Source organism: Calypte anna, chromosome 1 (assembly GCF_003957555.1).
Source record: "Calypte anna isolate BGI_N300 chromosome 1, bCalAnn1_v1.p, whole genome shotgun sequence".
NCBI classification, from domain to species: Eukaryota; Metazoa; Chordata; class Aves; order Apodiformes; family Trochilidae; genus Calypte; species Calypte anna.
Genome location: NC_044244.1, coordinates 1,818,650 through 1,840,361, shown reverse-complemented (window position 1 = coordinate 1,840,361; position 21,712 = coordinate 1,818,650). Strand labels below are relative to the sequence as shown.

General features: G+C 43.2%; 1 protein-coding gene across 2 annotated transcripts in view; it reads left to right on the top strand.

Annotated features, from left to right (window-relative positions):
- The window catches only part of EXOC4 (exocyst complex component 4), a 445,477-nt gene that overhangs the window by 55,241 nt on the left and 368,524 nt on the right, over positions 1 to 21,712 (top strand). For both annotated transcript variants that reach the window (XM_030457542.1, XM_030457550.1), the window contains 2 exons: positions 9,923 to 10,166; positions 19,024 to 19,201. In XM_030457542.1, coding sequence (XP_030313402.1) covers positions 9,923 to 10,166; positions 19,024 to 19,201 — 422 coding nt within the window. The remainder of the gene's footprint in view (positions 1 to 9,922; positions 10,167 to 19,023; positions 19,202 to 21,712) is intronic.

The window sequence follows — 21,712 nt, the reverse complement described above, 5'->3', positions numbered from 1 at the left end:
GAGATCATCAAGTCCAACCCTTGATCCACTCCCACTGCAGTTCCCAGCCCATGGCACTCAGTGCCACATCCAGGCTCTTTTGAAATATCTCCAGACACGGAGAATCCACTACTTCCCTGGGCAGCCCATTCCAATGCCTGATCACCCTCTCCAGAAAGAACTTCTTTGTAATCTCCAACCTAAACCTCCCCTGGCACAACTTGAGACCCTGCCCTCTTGTCTTGCTGAGAGTTGCCTGGGAAAAGAGCCCAACCCTCCCCTGGCTCCAGCCTCCTTTCAGGGAGTTGGAGAGAATGATGAGGTCTCCCCTGAGCCTCCTCTTCTCCAGCCTCAACACCCCCAGCTCCCTCAGCCTCTCCTCACAGGATCTGTGCTCCAGTCCCTTCACCATCCCGGTTGCCTCCTTTGGACCTGCTCCAGCACCTCAATCTCCTTCCTGAGGGGCTGAGGGGCCCAGAACTGGACACAGGACTCAAGCTGTGGCCTCCCCAGAGCTGAGCACAGGGGCAGAATCCCTTCCCTGGACCTGCTGGCCACGCTGTTCCTGATCCAGCCCAGGATGCCATTGGCCTTCTTGGCCACCTGGGCACACTGCTGGCTCCTGTTCAGCTTCCTGGCAATCCAGACTCTCAGGTCCCTTTCTGCCTGGAAATCCTACTCTAACCTACTAGTTCCAGATAGAACAGGGAGGGTTGGGATTTGCTTACCTGGGCCATTCAGGCATTTCTTATACAATTAGTGAGGCTGTGTTTTCAAATAAAAAAGGTTGTTAAGTTATCCTTATTTTTTTTTTGGGTGCTTTCCCCCCTGACAGTATTCCAGGCAATGGTTGCATGTGTAAAAGAAAACGGTGTGTTATTAATTATCTCTGATAACAAGTGATACTAGCACTCCTAGTGCATCACTAGATAATACTTTTCTGGCTCATTTGAGACTTCTAAAAATCACTACGTTCCAGTTTCATTTGCTTGATGCAGTGTTGATTGAATATAAAATCACTTGTCCTAACTTGTGAGATTAAATATTTATTTCATACCATATTTGAATGAAGATTCTAAGGGTACAAGCCACAGCAGTGGTCTCCAAGAACTAAGACACAAACCAACATCCTTCCTTCCTTTAACTCCAGGTGCCTGAACACAAAGGCTTCATCCCCAACTCTGGTTGGATCAGGATAGATCACTTGAGAATCTGCCTTTAAAGTTTCATTTCTGCAGACTGATTCTTTCTCTTCAGGCCCAAGACACCAGAAAATGTCTGAGCTGGCTCCTCATTTCATTCTCTACCATTTAGTGAAGTGCTGGGCAAGTGTCCATCAGCCTGGGGAAGATATTGGATACAACAGAAAACATTTGATCAGCATGAAATACTCATGTGGTTCTGCTTCAAGTGCACAATGTACTTTATGTATATTTTTTCCACATAATTTTATTTCCATGTAGCCTTTTCCAGGACTCCAGAACTACCAGAGAATTCTACACTTCTGAGCATGCATAACAAAAGCTGTTTCTGCCTTTAGTCATTTATGTTCTTTGGCTTTTTATTGATAAAACAAAGTGGTTGTGCATATTAATGCATGTCATCATCAAGCACTGACTCATTCAGTCCATCTCAGCAAAGATGCCATAATTTTGAGTCCTTTCTGCATTTACTTCCCAAAGGAGATGTTACTTTATCCTCTAGAATCTTTATAAGGGAATTAAAACTGTTTCTGATGCACTTAAACAAAACCTTCAGTAACATTCATTGTAGACACAGCAGTTCAGCAGCCACATTTTCCCTTCTGGCCTCTTAAGAGAAATAAATTTGCTTTCAAATTATACTTCTCAGCTTGAACCTTTTGTACTCAAAGTGTTTCTCAAGGTTCTTCAATTGCCAAGCTCTTCCTGGAACTATAAAACATGCTCACCCAGTACACAGCAAACCCAAGAGCACCCTTTCTGGGAAAAACCTTTTAGAAATCTGACAGAGATGCTCCGAGGGGGGTGACAATTAATTAATATTAATTAATTATTGATGGCATGTGTAAATTTCATGCTGAACAGATGCTCAGAACTTCAGTGATACAACTTTTCAGCTCCAAGAGAAAAATGTGACTTCTAAACCCGAGGAGTGTGGTGGCTTTGAAGATCAAGTGTAGGTACTGCTCCTGCCTCTGTTTTCAGCACAAAAATTTCTGTGAAGGTGAGAACATAACATCATAGAATGCTTTGGGTTGGAAGGGACCTTGAAGTTCATCTAGTTTCAACCTGTGGACTTGACCTGCAATATTGCTGCAGGAATCAGACCTTTAGGGTCCAGTTTTAAAGGTGGATCTAAAAATGCTGCTGTGGCATGCTCTGTTTGTTGCCAGAGTTGCTTCTACTTCAAATGTGCTCAAGAAATAGATAAAAAACTTTGGTTTTCCTGTTATTCTCACCTGAGGATCTGACAGCAGCTGGGTGATTTTTCTCTGTCATTGGGTGATCACCAAATGAAATGATCCTGTCACTGAACCAGAGTTTTCCTGTTCTGGTTCTTTTTCATTTGCACAAATCCAGATGAGAACTTGAGTGAAAAATGGTGGTAATCCAGTGGTGAGTCTGCTTGTTCCCTTCTGTCATTGCAGTATTGCAGAAAAAGCAGAGATTTTCTTATCTCAGGGTAAATTTTTCATACAATCATAGAATACTTTGGGTTGGAAGGGTCCTCTTGATCATCTTGTCCAGTGAGCAGGGACATCTTCAACCAGATCAGGTTTCTCAGAGCCTTTTCCAACCTGATCTTGAACCTTTCCATGGGTGAGGCTTCTACCACTTCTCTGGGTAACCGGTGCCAGTGTTTCACAATCCTCATAATAAAAGAAAAACAACCTAAAACCTTGTCTGTATTTCCTCTCTTCCAGTTAAGTCATCACCCCTTGTCCTATCACTGGAAGTTCTGCTAAGAAGTTTCTCCCCATGTCTCTTACAGGCTACCTTAAAGTATTGAAGGCTCCAATAAGATCTCCCTGGAGTCTTCTCTAACAGCCTAATATTTCCACCTAGGATGTTTCAGAGGGAGTCTGTAAAAGAATTTGAAACTACACAATAAACATGGAAGCCTGTGGGTAAATTTTGCTTGTTTGTTTTTGCAGGACTGTGGTTCCTCTCACTGATCCTCTGGTTTTGAAGTAGTAATGTTCTTAAAACTATTAATGGAACTGTGAGAACAACAGTTTTAGAAAGGGGATATTTGCCTTAAAGCTTTGGGGTTATTGATCTCTGAGACCCATTTTATTCTGGCTTTGGAATTAAGACAGAGAAGATGGCCAAATTTGTTCAGGGCCCTGTTTCTAAATTATCTGCCTATTTGTTGTTCCTCATCTCCATGCATAGGTGAGAACAAGAGGTCAGCACTAGAAATTAGCAGGTGTTGCTTCTTCCAATGTCAAGTTAGGCTTTTTGGGCAGCATGAACAGGCATCCTTTTCCTTGTAGGGCTGAAGGCAGAAAAGGTTTAATTAGAAAGGACATAAATAATGGAAAATTAATGAAATCTTCTGTAATGAGTGGCAGCATGTCTTGAGCATTTGTTGGGATGAAAAAAACAAGACCTGAGAGTTTTTTCTTTAGCTCTTTTGCTCTATCAACATTGGCTTTTCTGGGGACCAGCCTGGAGTTATTAAAATGCCTCTTGCAGCAGGTTTGGTGTGAAATGGTGGCACTGTACAAATGTGATTATCATCAGTTGGAAGAGATGCTTTTATAGGGCATTGTCAAACCTGGGGGAGCCATCAGGCAAGTTTCCACCTTTGTGTAAGCATGGAGGTGATGAATCAATGATGTACAATGATTCAGCTTTCTAGTGATTAAAACAGGGGGTAGATTTTTTTTTTTTTGACTGCTGAGACATGGAGTTGTGCATTCTCAGCTGCACTGCTTCAGTTATGAGAAATCTTTTAAAAAGGCTGCATATTTCATTTCAGAACATGGCAAAATCATCACTCCTGCTGCTGTCTTGGGAGGCCTTTGAGAAACCATGTTTCAGTGTTCTGCTTCACAAGCATTTTTCAGGGATCATTAGGACAAGAAAATCATCAGGAGTGGTCAGCATGGCTTCACCCATGGCAATGCATGCTTGTCCCCAGCTTCTTAAAATTTTACAAGGAAATGACTGAGCTGGTGGACAAGAGGAGAGCAGTGAATATGAAGCTGGATGATGAGCAGTGAGTGAGGTGGATAAAAAACAGGCTGAAGGGTCAGACTCAAGTCCAACCCCTGGAGAGGAACAACTCCAGGACCTGGGACATGCTGGGGGTCACTGAGCTGGGGAAGAAAAAAAACCTGGAGGTCCTGGTGGACACCAAGTTCAACATCAGCAGCCAGCACAGCACCCTTGGTGCAAAGAAAGCTGAAGTTTCCTTATTTTATCTTTGGTGAATCCCTAAGGAGAAGAGGTTAATCAAAATCTCAATAGCAGATCCACAATTTAGAACAAGTTATTAAAAAAAAAGGGTTGCAAACATCTATAAGATAAATGCCCTATTTGGGCTGCATTAGACCAAGTATTGCCAGTAGGTCAAGGCAGAGGATCCTTCCCTTCTGCTCAGCACTGGTAAAACCATTTCTGGAGTGCTGGCTCCAGTGCTGGACTCTGGTACAAGAGAGGTACAGATACACTGACGTGTGTCCAGGAAAGGTTCAAGATGATTAAGGAGTATTTGTTCTAGGAGGGACAGGAAAAGAATCATAGAATCATAGAATTGGCTGGGTTGGAAGGGACCTCAGAGATCATCAAGTCCAACCCCTGATCCACCCCCACTGCAGTTCCCAGCCCATGGCACTCAGTGCCACATCCAGGCTCTTTTGAAATATCTCCAGACACAGAGAATCCACTACTTCCCTGGGCAGCCCATTCCAATGCCTGATCACCCTCTCCAGAAAGAAATTCTTTCCAATCTCCAACCTAAACCTCCCCTGGCACAACTTGAGACCCTGCCCTCTTGTCTTGCTGAGAGTTGCCTGGGAAAAGAGACCAACCCCCCCCTGGCTCCAACCTCCTTTCAGGGAGTTGGAGAGAGTGATGAGGTCTCCCCTGAGCCTCCTCTTCTCCAGCCTCAACACCCCCAGCTCCCTCAGCCTCTCCTCAGAGGATCTGTGCTCCAGTCCCTTCCCCAGCCCAGTGGCCTCCTTTGGACCTGCTCCAGCACCTCAATCTCCTTCCTGAGGGGCTGAGGAGCCCAGAACTGGACACAGGACTCAAGCTGTGGCCTCACCAGAGCTGAGCATGGGGAGTACAGCGCTGAGTACTGGGACTTCTCAAGCCTGGAGAAGAGAAGGGTCAGGGGGGATCTTAAATATCTGAAGAGAGGCACAAAATGGACAGAGGCTCAGTGCTGCACAGTGCCAGGAGCAGAAGCAATGGGCAGAAACTGAATCAGAGTCCCTCTGGACATCAGGAAACATTTGGGGTTTATTTAGTGGCAACACAGGATGCCCAGGGAGGTTTTGGCATCTCCATCCTGGGACATACTCAAAAGCCATCTCTTTATCATCCTGGACAAGTGGCTTAGAGAGGGCAGGGGGATGGAACCTGATGACCTCCAGAGGTCCCAGCCAAGCTCATCCATGTCATTCTGTGATTTGGTGTCTTCTTGAAATGAAATTAAACCATGAAAATCTCTTGAAATCATTAAGTGATACTGAAATAGGTATTTCCAAAGAGATTAGTTTAGCTAAAACCATCATCTGTGTGTCAGACTGATCTGAAAAAGCTTTGACCAGGTTTCATTTCTGTGGTTTGGGGGCTGTTATGTGTAAGAGTTGATAGATGGAACACCAAAGCTGTATCTCAAAGCTGCTTTTTAGTATAAAGCTTCAAACTGTGGTGTTAAAGCTTCATTATGTTGGAGGAGGACAACTGTAATAGTTAAAAATCAAGTATTTGTTTGCTGGCATCACATTTCTCTTGTTATACTCTCAAGGAGGGTGGGGAAATTTCCTTCTTGGTAATACTGAAGAAATCCTATGGAATTCTTTGTTTTCTGCCTGTTTTTTAATAAAGGAAAGCTGTTAGTTAAAATAGGACTTGTTTCCTTATCTTCTCTTTGGTGAATCCCTAAGGAGAAGAGGTTAATCAAAATCTAAATAGCAGATCCACAATTTAGAAGCAGCTATAAAAAAAAAGGGTTGCAAACATCTATAGGAGAAATTAATTTTTCATGGCTTCTCTGCCTAAGGCACATGTTTATGGTGTGATTGCTGACCTCTCTTTAAAGAAATTGTGCTTTACAGATGTGTTTTGGGTAGAATCTGGTGAAAGTAAAAAGCTAGGAACAGGTTTTGAGAATCTGGTGCTTTTGTCTTGGTACAGCTGAATAACAAAGCCACTCATATTTTCAGTTTAAGAGTAAATACAGATGAAGGTTTCAGTTCTGAAAGCTGATCTCTAGGGACATCTTCCTTCATCCATAGAGCTCCTCTGCATGTGGGACTGTAATTTTCAAGGTGAATTTCTTTGCAAGTGCCTCTCTACTTTGATGCCTTTTTTGAAGAGGGAGGGGACAGGAGGGGCTGATTCCTGGGCCAAAGCTTTGTGGTCAAATAACCCCTTGATGACATTAAATGGCAGAAGGGGATGTTTGAAGTGGGGAAGATGTAGGAAAAGACCTTCAGTTGCCAGGGTTGGAATCTTGTCAGATCTGACAGATAAATTGGCCCCCAAAGCTACCCAGGATACCTGTTTAATAGGCAGAAATGTGCAGGAAACACAGTCCCTACTGTTTCATCAAAAGACCAGATCTAACAAAACTTCCAGACTGGATGTGTTGCTACTGGATATTGAACTATTCACTTTGCTGTTGTTTGTAAGAGATGGAAATCAATGTCCTGACTGTTTGAGGGCATTCAAAAATTGGTTTGCTCTTTTGAAAAATGGAAGAGCATTCATCTTGGTGTTCTGGCAGAGTTCTCAGCAAGATTGCTGCTTTTGGTTCCCCTTAAATGCTGTCCTCACATTTGGATACAGCAGCACTTCCTTCCTCTTGAGTTTTTATTGTTTGATATTAAGAATAATTTCCAGCCTGCTTACAAAGAGGCTGCAGCATGATGATGGGGACCTGTCCTCTAAAAGGTTGTTTCTGGGAAATCTTTGCATTAAATGTGGAGCAACAAGATACTTGGTCTCGTTTTTTATTTTTTTTCTTAAACACAAAATCAAAACCTTTGCTGCTTCCAGCATTTCCAGCATTATCTTTCTCACAGCTCTTGTTTCAGAGTGCTCATTTTCTGTGTTTGTTCCTGGCATGCTGTGGGATTTTTTTTTTTTTTTTTTGAGAATAACAAGTGGCATTAATGGAGTGGGTAGAGCATGTAAACAGCTCCCAACCTGCTTTGCAGCCTTGTGGGTTGAAAGGTGTGTGATAGATGAGAGCTTGGAGCAGCAATATGTGAGCATCCAGTTGTTAACTTCTAATTGGTATTATTACTTACATGTGTTTGAAATACCTCCTTAGATTATCCTTGTGGTGGGGGGGTGGTTTTTTTCACTACCTTCTGGGTTTTTAGCATTTCTTGCTCTGTAACTTGCCTATTTTAATTGGAAAAAACATAAGTGTGTGTGAGAGGGGGGGAAAAAAAAAAAGCTCTGTTTGTTCTCTCTGATGTTGATTACCTAAAACCCAATGTCATTTCTCCAGTGTGAGTGATGTGACCTCACAGGAGCTTTTCTCACCTTGCTCTTAACCAGTGCTGCTCTTGCTCTGGGTTGAAATTCAAGAACGGGTGAGCAGGGAGTTTGGTTTGAGCAAGAGGTGCCTGGGAAACAGCCCTTGAAAATGAAGAGGTGCTGGACCAGGTCCAAAGGAGGCAACTGGGCTGGTGAAGGGACTGGAGGACAGATCCTATGAGGAGAGGCTGAGGGAGCTGGGGCTGTTCAGCCTGGAAAAGAGGAGGCTCAGGTGGCCAAGAAGGCCAATGGCATCCTGGGCTGGCTCAGGAACAGCATGGCCAGCAGGTCCAGGGAAGGGATTCTGCCCCTGTGCTCAGCTCTGGTGAGGCCACAGCTTGAGTCCTGTGTCCAGTTCTGGGCCCCTCAGCTCAGGAAGGAGATTGAGGTGCTGGAGCAGGTCCAAAGGAGGCAACTGGGCTGGTGAAGGGACTGGAGCACAGATCCTCTGAGGAGAGGCTGAGGGAGCTGGGGGTGTTGAGGCTGGAGAAGAGGAGGCTCAGGGGAGACCTCATCACTCTCTCCAACTCCCTGAAAGGAGGTTGGAGCCGGGGGGGGGGGTTGGTCTCTTTTCCCAGGCAACTCTCAGCAAGACAAGAGGGCAGGGTCTCAAGTTGTGCCAGGGGAGGTTTAGGTTGGAGATGAGAAAGAATTTCTTTCTGGAGAGGGTGATCAGGCATTGGAATGGGCTGCCCAGGGAAGTAGTGGATTCTCTGTGTCTGGAGATATTTCCAAAGAGCCTGGATGTGGCACTGAGTGCCATGGGCTGGGAACTGCAGTGGGAGTGGATCAAGGGTTGGACTTGATGATCTCTGAGGTCCCTTCCAACCCAGCCAATTCTATGATTCTATGATTGTTTGGGATTATACTGGCAGGAAAAAAACCCCAATCTCTGCTGTGGAGGTTGGTGTAAGCTGACACTGAAATAAGTGTTAGCTGCTTATTGTGGTGCAGTTTCTAAAGTGGCACCATATGGGCTCTTTGGGACATTGTTTTCTCTGTCTTGTGCTGACTTCCAGAATGCTGGATGCTCTTCTGTTCAGTGTGTCACAGCTTTAGACAGCTACAGGGCTGCATGCTGCTTGTGCCATGCCATTTTTCATTTCTGCCATGTCATTTAAATCCTTCTGGTGGCTCCTTTGACATTTATTTGGGTTCTTGGATAAGTTTTGATTTAAGGAAAAAAAAAATAATCCTGCGAGCAGTAGAAATCACGGGTGTCATCTGTCATCCAAGAGCCCCTTATCAGAGTTCAGTAGCAGTAAGATGAAGCAGCTCTTAGGTTTTAATTTCTGTGGAAGGATATGGGATGGTGGGTGGCACAGTTTCAGTGCCATTTGTCCAGGTTCTGTTACTCTGGCTGTTAACAAGCCACCTGCCTGTAGATCTCCTAAGATGCTTTTCTTGAGTTGGCCATGAAGACAGGGACTTCACACAAGTTTTTGAGTACCTGTTTCACCCAGTTTATAACAGAGACATGCTGGGTATTATCTGTAAATTAAGAAATATTGATTAATGACCATCTTTAAAACAAGCAGAGTACCTCTTGCTTTTCTCTTCCTTGTCGCTTAGCAACAGAATTTCCCCCTGTGCAATCCCTGTTACTTCAGGAGGAGGATTGTGTCTACAATATCCTCTCTCAGACTTCTAGCTTTTGTTTTCCAGAAACCTTGCTGAAAGATCTAAGTAACTTCATCAACCCCTTGACAGATCTAATAAAGCAGAATGGGATAACATCAAACAATCTTTCACTTTGGCAGCATAAACTTTGTGAATTCATCACAAGTCTGTTAAGCCTGAAAGTGTTTATATTGAAAATTCCTCTTTTGTGAAGCTCATAGCAAAGAAAAACAACTGGATGAGGAATTTAGGGCTTTTGGCTCCTTGAAACACATTGCAGGGGATGTGTAGAGATGTAGCACCTTTTCATTTATGGGTATCTTAATTGCCCCAAACTTCTCGTGTTTCCTAAGTAATAGATGAGTTACACAATGATCTCTGTTTCTAAATCCAAGAGATGTGCAGGCAGTTCTGTTTCTGCTTGCTTGGGGGGTTCCCTATACAGAAATACCCACTGCTTCCCCTCCCAAGTTAAGTTCTGATGGTTTCCATGGTTGGTCCAAGGGGGGGGAGTTCTGTGAAGGCAAAAGAGTAAACTCAGTGCTGCTTCTGAGTGGTGCTCAGTCTTGTTTTTAAGAGTTCAAACCTTCCTGAATGTCTTCTTAAATCCATTCCAGTGCGAGAAACAAGCCTTCTGGAAATTAAAGAAGATCTGGACCTGGATCCAGAGGAGAACAGCACTGTCTTCATGGGCATCCTCATCAAAGGGCTGGCCAAGCTGAAAAAAATCCCTGAAACAGTGAAAGCCATCCAGGATCGCTTAGAACAAGAACTGAAGCAGATTGTTAAGAGGTCCACGACCCAGGTGGCAGACAATGGTTACCAGAGAGGAGAGAATCTTTCCCAGGACAATCAGCCTAGGTAAGGATGTTTCAACCACTGAAACTCAATTGCTTTAAAAAAGAAGTCTGGAGAAGGGTGTTGCATCTGTTGGTTGCCATTTGAAGGAATGACAGCAATATTTTTGCAGTTAGCAGAGATGTGAAATGGTAAAATGATCAGAAATGCCCTGTGTCTGACTGAAAGGTTGATGTGCCCTGAGCACCTGAAAGGTTTGGAAATGTAAGAAATGTACTCAGAGAGGAGAGGCATTGTTGCTTCTCAGCTGAGGGTGTGGGAAGGGAGATGCTTCCTTCTGTGCTTAGCATTAGAAGAGAATCTTTTGGCTGAACAGATGTTTGAAATGCAGATTTGAGGATGGAAGCACAGCAGAAGCCAGCATTATTTAACTAGCAAGAAGTGCATAATGTTAAGCACTTGATTTTTTATTTCATTTTTGTAACCTAACCCTTCATTTTAAGTGCCTTTACAACAGACTGGATTGTACTGTTGTCTGAGTGCTGGCATGTATGGTGGAAAGAACACTTGGTGCCAAAACAAATACTATCATCTTGTGTTGCTCTGAGTCATGGCTCCACGTTGCTGCTGATGCCAAAGGAATTGAAGTTCCTACGTAATAGGAGTTGAAAAGATGGAGCTCAGTTATTTATTTCAAGTGGAGCAGAGTCCAATTAAGCTGATGCAGGTGCAAAGCTTTGAAAATCATAGATGGAGCTAATTATATCAGTAAATAAATGGCCAAGTTTCTAATTGGTTTGCAGCCCTATTTGTGTTAATTGCAAGGTGTGGAAGCCAAGTCAGAATGGTGTTTCTGGGGTGGTTCAGGTTTCACTAGAAGTGATCTTTGGAAAGCAGGACTTCATAAGGGCTAGCTGACATTTCTAGCTGAAATACTCATTTGTGGTACTGCACACTGTAATGATAACTTTCCAAAGGGAATCAATGGTGTAAAAGAAAAATGAAATGCTTTGTTAAATGTAATATTGACAGTTTTTTCTAATCATTTTCTAATTCCTGTCATGATCATCTCTGTGGAAACAGTGTTTTGAAGATTTTCTAGAGTTGTGGTGCTGGTAAGTTAGTGAAATGACAACAAGCTTTTTGGATGGGTCATATGGTGGAGGTGTAGTTTCTAATGTCAAGTGAGCATAGCACATGCTTGGTACTTGTTTTGTAAATCAGTTTTGAGGTTGTATGACAATTGGTTAGCTATTGAAATTGATAAATTGGGTCAGGTGGTATTTTAATGACATTTAACCTGCCCTGGTGGTTGTGTAAGGTACAAAAAAAGTTGAATGGATTTTAGTTGGTGAGCCTTTGAGATGCTTATATTCTGGAGCACTGGAAAGCATCTTGAATTCTTGGTGAATACAAAGAAAATTAGAATTCATTCTAAACCTGGATTGCATGTGAAGTCTACAGTAAGCAGGTGAATTAATTTATATTGAAAAAAATAAATTAGAGGATGGAAGGGTATACTACCCCTTAAATTAGCTACAGCTTTAAATCAGAGCTAAGCAGCTTTTCTGCTGTCAAGAAGAAATTTAAATCTGAGCAACAAGGTCCTAGTCTTTCAAGAGCTCTGTAAGACCCCAAATTTGAGCAGGATGCAGTGCCTGGAACTGCTTAACTATTCATTAGGCTGTCAGCCACAGGGCTTGCTTGACCTCAGGATTCAGAAGGAAAAAGTTTTTCAGTTCACCTTAAAAGTAGTCACACTTGGATGCCTCTTTAGTTCCTAACACTGAGCTCTCTGCCTGTATTCAGTTATTGTACTTTAAATATATTACCCATTGAAATTCTCACTTCTGGCAAATCAGGTGGCTGGTAAGATGACAAAAGCCTGCAGGGTCTGAGGCTGCAGATTGAACCTTTGGACAGGTTCCCTGGGGCTTCTTCAGCATGCACAGAATGAGTTCCCTGTTATTTCTTCATCACTGTGTGGTAGCTCTCAAAAATGAGCTCTTATTTTTTTACCCCATGAAAAGGGTGATGCTTCCCTCCACCTGAGGCTCAGGCTGATCAGCTGCTTGTGGAGATACTGGTGTAATTCCTCTTGGGAACCTCATGGAAGGATTATCATAGAATCATAGAATTGGCTGGGTTGGAAGGGATCTCAGAGATCATCGAGTCCAACCCTTGAACCACCTCATTCTACAACATAATTTCTAGAGCCTGGCCAGGAAAGTTGCAAGTCTGGCAATTTGTGTCTGATAATAATCTTCTATTCTGACAATAATCTTCTATTTATCTTTATTTTTAATTCTTTTTTTTTCAGTTTGACTGCCTTTTGCTTCCTTACCTTAATGAACTTTTTAATTTATGTGGCTACCTCTCACATTTTAAAAGGGAAACCATTTTTAAACCATGGTTTAAAGCTTGGAGAGGGGAGATTGAGCTTGGACGTGAGGAGGAAACTCTTTAATTTGAGGGTGGGGAGAGCCTGGCCCAGGTTGTCCAAGGAAGTTGTGGCTGCCCCATCCCTGGCAGTGTCTCAGGTGAGGTTGGATGGGGCTTGGAGCCCCCTGGGCTGTGGGAGGTGTCCCTGCCCATGCAGGGGGTTGGGACTGGATGAGCTTTGAGGTCCCTTTCAACTCAAACCATTTAATGATTCTATATTTATGTTTAAAAGCATTACTAATTACTCCCAAATTTTTAAGATCAGGAAGTTTTTTGCTGTAATGATTTCAAGCAATAAGGTCCCCCAGAGCCCTGATGCCTCTCAGCCAGCTCTGGATGCTCTCTTTGGAGAGCCAACAAGCAGTAGGCTCTTCCATTTCTTCTTCAGATCTTCATAAAGATCTTAATTCCTCACATGGAAATCCTGTCACCCTTTTCAGCCTTCCAGGGGCAGGTCTTGTCCCTGCTATACAAGAGAGAGCAGTGATGAAAATATTGATAATATCAGTGGCCTTTTCTGTCTTGTCCTTTGAGCACTCCACAGCCCAACAGAACAGAGAGATGGTGTAAAATCAGAGGGACTCATTGACTGCAGCTCACCCTGGCCTGGCAAACGACCTCCAAAGAACAGCAGAAGGATTTTTTTACCAATCCTGTCCCAAAGACTTGCATGACACTGTAATCCAGCTGATTTTTTTTAGGTTTTCTAAACCATGGATGCTGTTGTGTGGGGTATCGGACTTAGATATCCCTGGCTGCCAGATACTTTGCTGTGAATATAAATTCTCTTCACTAACATGTCTTTCTTTTGAATGATATGAAGGTAGCAAAAGCTCCATAAAGAGCAGTAGTAGGTTCCTAGCAGTTCCCTGTCACTGATGGAAGATAATTTTGAAAGGAATTCTTGAGTCTTACCTCATGGCAGCTGACTTTGCTTAAGTGTCCTTTTCTGAAAGTTTTGGTGAGCTTTCTAATATTTGGAGCTGTTTTGGGAATAAGTTGATGAAAAACCAGCTTGAATGTAGGAATTTGCCATGACTTATCCTTCAGTAGAGGCTCATTAGAGCTTCTTTAGAAAGCTGCATGTTTAGAAATACTTATCCTGGGGTCTGGAGGATGAGGCATAGTAGAAGACAAAATGCTGCATTAATTTGGAGTACTGCTGTATCTTAATGAACCTGGGGGGGTCTCTTTGGAATTGTGGAAAGCTGTTGAATTTAGAAGAGTAATAATCTGGACATCTGTCTGCTTGAGGGACAGATTTATGGAAGAAGATTTTGGTAAGTTTGCATGGCCAGAGCTTTACTTTTAGTTGAAAATCTGGCCCAGGAAGAGGCAGTGTAATAACAATTTTGGTACTAAGTATTGATTGGCTTCAATATGCTTTTCCTTACATGTTTATAAAATGCTTCTAGCTTTGTACCTCATCTAGAGGCTTTAAAATAAATGCAGAAATTCTATACACACCAACACTCTGACCAGACAAAGGACATTGCTGCTAAAATGCATGAATTGTCATTAGTGACCTCATTCAGGTGTCAGCAGTCACTCTGCATCAATTCATTCTCTGTTATTGCCCAGACAATATGATTTGTTTCTGGGTCTGTGTCACTGTCTCTCAAAATATTTACCAGATTTCTTAGTGAGGGGATTATGAGATGGCTTTGACAAATTGCCTAAACCAGTCTCCTGTCATTCTCTGTATGTGTTCTGCTGAGGTCACTTGGTGCTGCAACCCCATATGCATAAAATCTAGGGCAGATTATTTTATGCTGTTTTGTCTTGTTGCTTGTCTGAAACAGACTGTGTCTCTGTCTCTTTGGGGTCACCTCATTTCAAAAATGACCTGACAGATTTAAGAGACTTGTAGAAAAAAGAAAGTTAAGAGGTACAGGCTAATTTGAAAACAGGAAAGTGTGGGAATATCATGTGGTTGAGAATGGGAAATGTAATGGGGTGATAGTTAGCAGCACTGAAAAAAGGGCAGGTTTTATGTCTGTCAGTCTGTAATGTGAGAATAGGAAGGCACTGGAACTTAAAACCAAATAATTCTGTTCAGTATAATATTATTTTAGCAATGGCTCTGTTAACAAGTTGATAATGTGAGGTCAGGCTCAGCTAGGGACAATAAAAATCAATTTATCAAACTATCCAGCTAGTTTGGTTCTGCAAAACTGTACTTTCCAGGGGCAACAAGAAGATACCTAGATAACAAAATTCCCCACTGGTAATAGGGTCTTAGTAGAAATTGGGCTTGCACTATTACATTTTTTCAGGGGTCTATAATTCATTTGCTCCCCTAATTTGTGGCATTTCAGCCAAGACTGTGTGTAAGTTCCTCCAACATGAATCCCTCCACTATCTAAATACCATATCTGGTTTTTCTCCTCATTTTTGCCTGGCTTCTGGCTGACCAGCCACTGGCCAAGCTACTTCTATGGGAAGTTCTATGTGTCTTTTAGGGGCTGCTGAAGCAATAGTCACCTCTCCCATGTCCTGGAGTGGCTTGAAGAAGCAAATGGCTTCACAGAAGGGTGGTTTTCAGGCAGTGAAAGTCCTGTCACCCTCACTGCTAACATTAGTGCTGGGCTATCCAGTAGTTATGGAAGGAGAAAGATGGATAGATCTTTCCACAGGAGCAACTCCTCAGTTTCACTTGAACAGGGTCATTATCAAGCTTCATATAAAGCCAAATTGCAGGAAAATGGTTTTTATTCCACACTGGACTTTCCCATATTGGAACTATAATACTGTTATATTGATAATAGTTCTGTTTCTGGTGCTGTCTTGGCCATCATGTCCTGTGTGCCTCTGTTCATCCCCTCTCAGGGTCTTCTTTAAATTTGTAAAGCCCTGTAAAGAAGCAGAGCTTTCTCCTAAAGCACCAACAAAGCTTTTCTTTAGGCATTTGTTGCTATTCCTAAATGTGAGGACACTTGATATCCCCACTTTCTTTTGGGTTGTTGAAATGTGCCTTAGTTCAATAGTTTTTTTTTTAAGGTAGGGCAATGTCAGTGTCCTTGTGTTTCATATGAGAGCCATGACTCCTAAATCCATCTTCTTTTTACTCTGACATAGCCCTGTTCTGCTGCCAGGGGCTCTTCCTGTTGAGCTATGTCACATCCTGTGACATGACCCAGATGGGACCAAAAGAGATTCCCTCTTCCAGGCCAGGCTTTCCCTGTGGGGGAAACCTTACCCTAAGGGGGTGCCCAATAATGATGGCCCCATCAGGCTGTCCAAATACCCGTTGATCAGATGAAGGGGAAAAGACACTCAGGGTATGTTCCTCTCCAAACAAAATAGGAATTTAATTGCTCTAACAGTTAAAGGTTATTTTGCAGCAATGCTTAGGGAAAACAAATCACCCACAAGGATGTATGTATATATGAAAGAAAAAAAACCTGAAAGAATAGGTATTTTTAGTATTATATATGTTCAGGCTGCTGTCCAGAGCAGAGCCACTCAAATGCTCAGAGGGCTGAGCACCTCCCTGAGAAGCCAGGCTGAGGGCTTGGGGTTGTTCAGCCTGGAGAAGAGGAGGCTCCCAGGTGAGCTTAGAGCAACCTTCCAATATCTGAAGGGGCTCCAAGAAAGCTGGGGGAGGGCTTTGGACACGGGGGGGTAGGGAGAGGAGAAGGGAAATGGGTTAAAACTTGGAGAGAAAGGGGAGATTGAGGCTGGAGATGGGGAGGAAATTCTTGAATTTGAGGGTGGGGAGAGCCTGGCCCAGGTTGTCCAAGGAAGTTGTGGCTGCCCCATCCCTGGCAGTGTCTCAGGTGAGGTTGGATGGGGCTTGGAGCAGCCTGGGCTGGTGGGAGGTGTCCCTGCCCATGCAGGGGGTTGGGACTGGATGAGCTTTAAGGTCCCTTCCAACCCAACCCATTCTATGAATGACAAAATCCAATTATTTAGATCACAAAACCCCACAGTACGTGGGTGCTGATGCTGCATAACCTGCAGAAGAATTCTGGCTACTTCATAGTTGTAGGAAAGAGAAAATGAGAGAGTAGGAGAAGAAAAGAGAGATAACAGAAAATCATCACACCTGGATCCAACATTGCGTCAGCCACCAGGGCAGGGTTGGTGTCACTGAAAGTCCCCAAGCCCACCAATGCACCCTCTCATTTTATAGACCTGTTTGGCTTTGTAAGCATGCTTGAGACATCAGACAGAACAGCTGGAGCAGAACCTTATCTCTATCCTATCCAGACCCTTTTCTGTCTCCTTCCTCTCCACCAATGCTTCTGGAAATGCTAATAAGGATTTGTTCCAGGATATGCAAAGGTGGTTTGGTGCCTGCTCTCTGCAGACCATCTAAGAGTGGAAGGATTGTAGTGGTTCCTCCATCTGGTCCCTGAGTCAAGGTGTTGTTCTGCTGAACTATTTGAGATGAGTGGTTGGCATCATTGTTGTATGAATGGTCCATTTGACTCAGAACCAAAGAATCTGCCAAGTTGGAAGGGACCCATCAGGATCATCAAGTCCAATTCCTGTCCCTGTCTTGTAGGGCACCCCCAGGATCCCACCCTGTGCCTGGTAACATCATCCAAGCACTTCTTGAACATCCCTGAAGCATTGTGTAAGGCTGAGCATGTATACCTGGATGTGTAAAATTGGAGTATATGAATGAGCCACAGCTAATAGTGATTTTTTATTTATTTATTTTTTAACAGTAGCCACCTTCTATCCTGTGCAGACTGGAAGCTCAGTCTAGGATTGCTCTAAGCTGTGGTTTTAGCTACAAGATGATGCCAGGTCATTCAAATGTCTGGTGGTAACAGCAGCAAATGGGTAACAGCTTCTTAATTGCTCCAGTTAGTTCTGGGTCCCTCACTTCAAGATGAGGTGCTGGAGCAGGTCCAGAGGAGAGCAAGGAGGCTGTGAAGGGACTGGGGGGGAAAGTCAGATGAGGAGAGGCTGAGGGAGCTGGGATTATTTATCCTGGAAATGAGGATTATTTATCCTGGCTGGCATCAGGAATAGTGTGGCCAGCAGGACTAGGGATGGAATTCTCTCCCTGTACTCAGCACTGGTGAGTCCTCACCTGGAGTGCTGTGCCCAGGTCTGGGTCCCTCACTTCAAGAAGGACATTGAGGTGCTGGAGCAGGTCCAGAGGAGAGCAAGGAGGATGTGAAGGGACTGAGGGAGCTGGGGGTGTTTATCCTGGAGAAGAGGACACTCAGGAGGGACCTTATCACTCTCTCCAAGTACCTGAAGGGAGGTTGTGGTCAGGTGGGGGTCAGGCTCTTCTCCCAGGCAACTCCTTACAGGAGGAGAAGGAATGGCCTGAAGCTGCTCCAGGGGAGGTTTAGGTTGGATATCAGGGAGCACTTCCTCATGGAGAGGGTGATGAGGCATTGGAGTGGACTGCCCAGGAAAGTGGTGGAGTCTTCATCCCTTGGAGATGTTTAAGGAGAGACTGGATGGGGCACTTTTCCATGGTCTACCCAATGCGGGGGTGTTTGTATAATCTGGACTTGATGATCTCAGAGGCCCTTCCCAGTGATTCTTGGTAGTTAAGGAGTGGGTACAAATCCAGTTCTGCTGCAGATCTTCTGTCCTGCTCTGGGGATAGCACTTCTGATGGGAAAACACAGCAAGCATGTGCTAGCTCCTAAGCTGCAGCAGTTAAATGTGATGGAGCCTGTCTGTCAGAGCTTAGAAGTGTCTAACATATGGATTTGGGAAGTGTTATCTTCACATTTTGTTTGGGTTACATGTGTACTTGAATTGCTCATTAAACGCCAGTGAACTTCATCAGAATTTCCCTTTTCTTAAACATGTCATCAGTTGTTTCCTTATCACAAAATATTGAGGGCTTGGCAAAGGGACTTCAGTTACAGTAATTGGGTGGTATGGAAGCCATTGGTGCAGGTCAAGTGAGCTCCTCAGTGAGGTATGGCTGTACCATCTTCATATAGGAGTAAAATCTTTATGACTGGTGCTGTTGATGAGACTCCCTATTTTGGCTTTCTCATCTTCCATATTTTAAAACCTGTCATGCAACTCATTTCATAATTCAAAATGGGGTTTTTTTGTATTCTGTTTGTATGGGCAACTCATTTTTTTATTGACTTGAGAATCTTATTTTCTTCTGGAGGAAAAGCAGGCAGTCTCCCTCCTTGTCTGCAGATGTCTGGGAACTTCAAATGGCCTCCAGTACCATGGTACTGAAGTGTAATTGCTGATGCTTTTATCTTTCCTGTATCTCCAGGTAGAACACATAAGAAATGAGCATCTCTGATGGGAGAGATTGAGAGGGAAGATCCTCAGAAGTATTTAGGTGCCAGGCTTGAGCTGCTAACACCTTGTTTTCTGAAGCCCACAGAGAGTTTGGAGCTATAGGTGACCTCCCAGCTTGCACTCCACAAACCAGGATTTGAAATCACTCTTCTGCCTCTGATGTGCTTGTATTGCTGTCCCCAAAATCTCTGGCATCTTCTGGAAACTGAGTAGAGGTTGTTTTGCTTTACAGGTTACTCCTGGAGCTGCTGGAGCTTCTCTTTGACAAGTTCAATGCTGTGGCTGCTGCTCACTCTGTTGTCCTGGGACATCTTCAGCAAACAGTGGCTTCTCCTTGCAGCCAGTATGATGGTGACATCAAGCTCTATGACATGGTTGATGTCTGGGTGAAGATCCAAGATGTCTTGCAGGTAAGAGTCCTTCAGGGGAGCTGATTTTCAGCTGGAAATAACTTCTATAAGCAGAGTACCAGAGAATACCTGTCATACTCCAGAGAAAGCTGTGCAGGAACTTGTCTCGATTTTTGGTAAGTGGCCACGTTTATAACAGACTGTTAAACTCCAGAGAGCTTAAATATCAGCAAAAGACTAAATTGTCTGTGGATTCATCCTTATGGTGCATGGAAATGTTGATTCCTTTTGCCTACCAAGTGATGTATCAGAAGCTTTCAAACAGTGACATTTTTGTTCTGTGTTACCATGTCATGCCTGTCTTATGAAGTGTCACAGCTCTAATCACTTGTCTTCCCTTGTCATCATGACTTGGTTGTAGTCAGTTGAGACACTTGCTGCTGGCATGTTTTCAGGGAATTCTTATTTGATTCTTATTCTTAACTGTAGCATTCTAAAGCTGTACCTTGCTTAGGCTTTATTCTGGTACCACTTTTATCACCTCAGTATCTGAGCCTCACAAGCAGCAGAGCTATCATCTGTCACATGTCTGCTCTCTCATCCTTGCTGTGGGGCTAACACATGCACAGTAGAACTTTATTTATTTTGGAATTGCTTTTATATACACCTCACCTGGTATTTGATTGAGGAAGTCAAAGGAATGAGCCTGGCATTATTTACAAGAGGTGGCTTGATTTATGATGGTCATTCCATCTCTGGCCTGTTCATGAAAAATTCCCTCTGCCTCCTACTCTAATACAGTTTTTCATTGTAGGGCACAAGTCTATTTAGCTGTTGCTCTAAAGGTTTGTTTGAATGGTGCACACAGGGTTTTTTCTTCACACAATTACAACCAGCTGCGTGCAAGGTGTGAATTTAGAAACTACTTGGATGTGGTAAAGGTAAGGTGTGGGCTCTTGGTCACATCCACTGTCTCCTTATCCTTTGGTTGTCTTTCTAAAAGACTTAATATTTATATTAAATCTTGATGAGTTTGCTTCATGGTACCAATTCTCACCTCCCTTCAATATTGTTCCTGCAAAAACATGGTTTGGAATATCCAGACAGAGCTTACAGATGGATTTTTCTAAGCAAAAGAAAGTCATGGAAGGATAGAATGTGAGGACATGAGGAAAGGGCTTGACATGAAGTGTCTGCAGCCATCTTATCATTACCTATAAGGTCTTCTAAAACTCTTAAGAGCTTTGAGTTCTGCAGGCTTTGCTCCAGGAGTACAAAGCCTTGATACTAAAAGTCCTTTAAGACTTTCTTCAATGAAGCAGAAAGACAAAGCTGGTAATTCCCCTTTACCCACTGAAAGTTTGTGGTAGCTTCATTGCTTTTGAGTGGTTTAAACTGGGAGTGAATTATACAACTGGCTGTTCCCAAACAGCTGATAGAACATCTACAGAGAAGCAGGCAGAGGTGATTGCATTCAGGGAGTGAAAGTGCTTTCCATGCTGGGGAGAAAATATTTGACCAAGCCTTCTTTAAAATGAGTGTCAAGAAAAATATAACAACCCACTTATAAAGGTTTTGTTGCTATTGGCCTGACAGCACCTGTATCAGAGGCCATCAGAAAAGCTTCCAAAAGAGCTTTTATAATGCATAAAAGCAGCACTTTAACATCCATAAATGCTTGCTAGGTTAGGGTAGGAGATGAGCATTGACTGACACAGAAAGGAGGGAAGATTTTGTTCAAAATCTTGTGGGGTTTTTGTACATTACTTTCACAGGAGTGAATTCATTTTCTTAACCTTACCTTTGAGGCTAAGACTAAACTATTTCTATCCTGTTTTTCTCAATAGGGATTTTTTTTCTTGAGAGGAGATCTGACATTTGCAGCAGAGGGAACATAAACTGTTTGAAGGGTTTTAAATGTGCCTGGAAGAAAATTTGGAGGGAAGTGTGTTTGAGGCAGGGTGGATCAGAGAAAGGATGCAATTCCTGCAGGTTAGGATGTGTGCAACTTATTCTACAACATCAAGTGACTGCAATTCACATGGATAATCTTTTGACCACATATGTTGTGCATCTCTGCATGTGGAACACATCACAGCAAGGCTCTCTCTTGATATTTCTGGACTAAAGTAATAATGTGCTCTCCTGGTGTGCTGCAAATTGTCCTTTTGTGGGAAATGAGTGAGTTGTTTGCAATCCAGCTTGTTTTTGTAGCTGGGTTTCTGAATGGTTCCTAATAACTGCACCAAGCACTCTGCTATAACATTAGATTGGTGGCACAGTGTTGTGCAATGTTTAGATGCTGAACATGAAGATATTACATGTTTTTGTCATTCTCTGAGAATGGAAGGATAATACTGAACTTGTCAGGAGGAAGGCAGAGTGACCTTTTGCAGTTGGGCACCAGAATGCTAGAGAACAAACAAAAAAAATCAGTTTGTCAAGATATTAGAGCAGCCTTGTTCAGGAAAACACAGTTGGAAGTTATTTACTTGTCCTGGAGCCAGCTTAGCCTGTAGTCACATTACTGTACCAACAGGAGAGATTATTTCCAACTTGTTAAAATGTTAA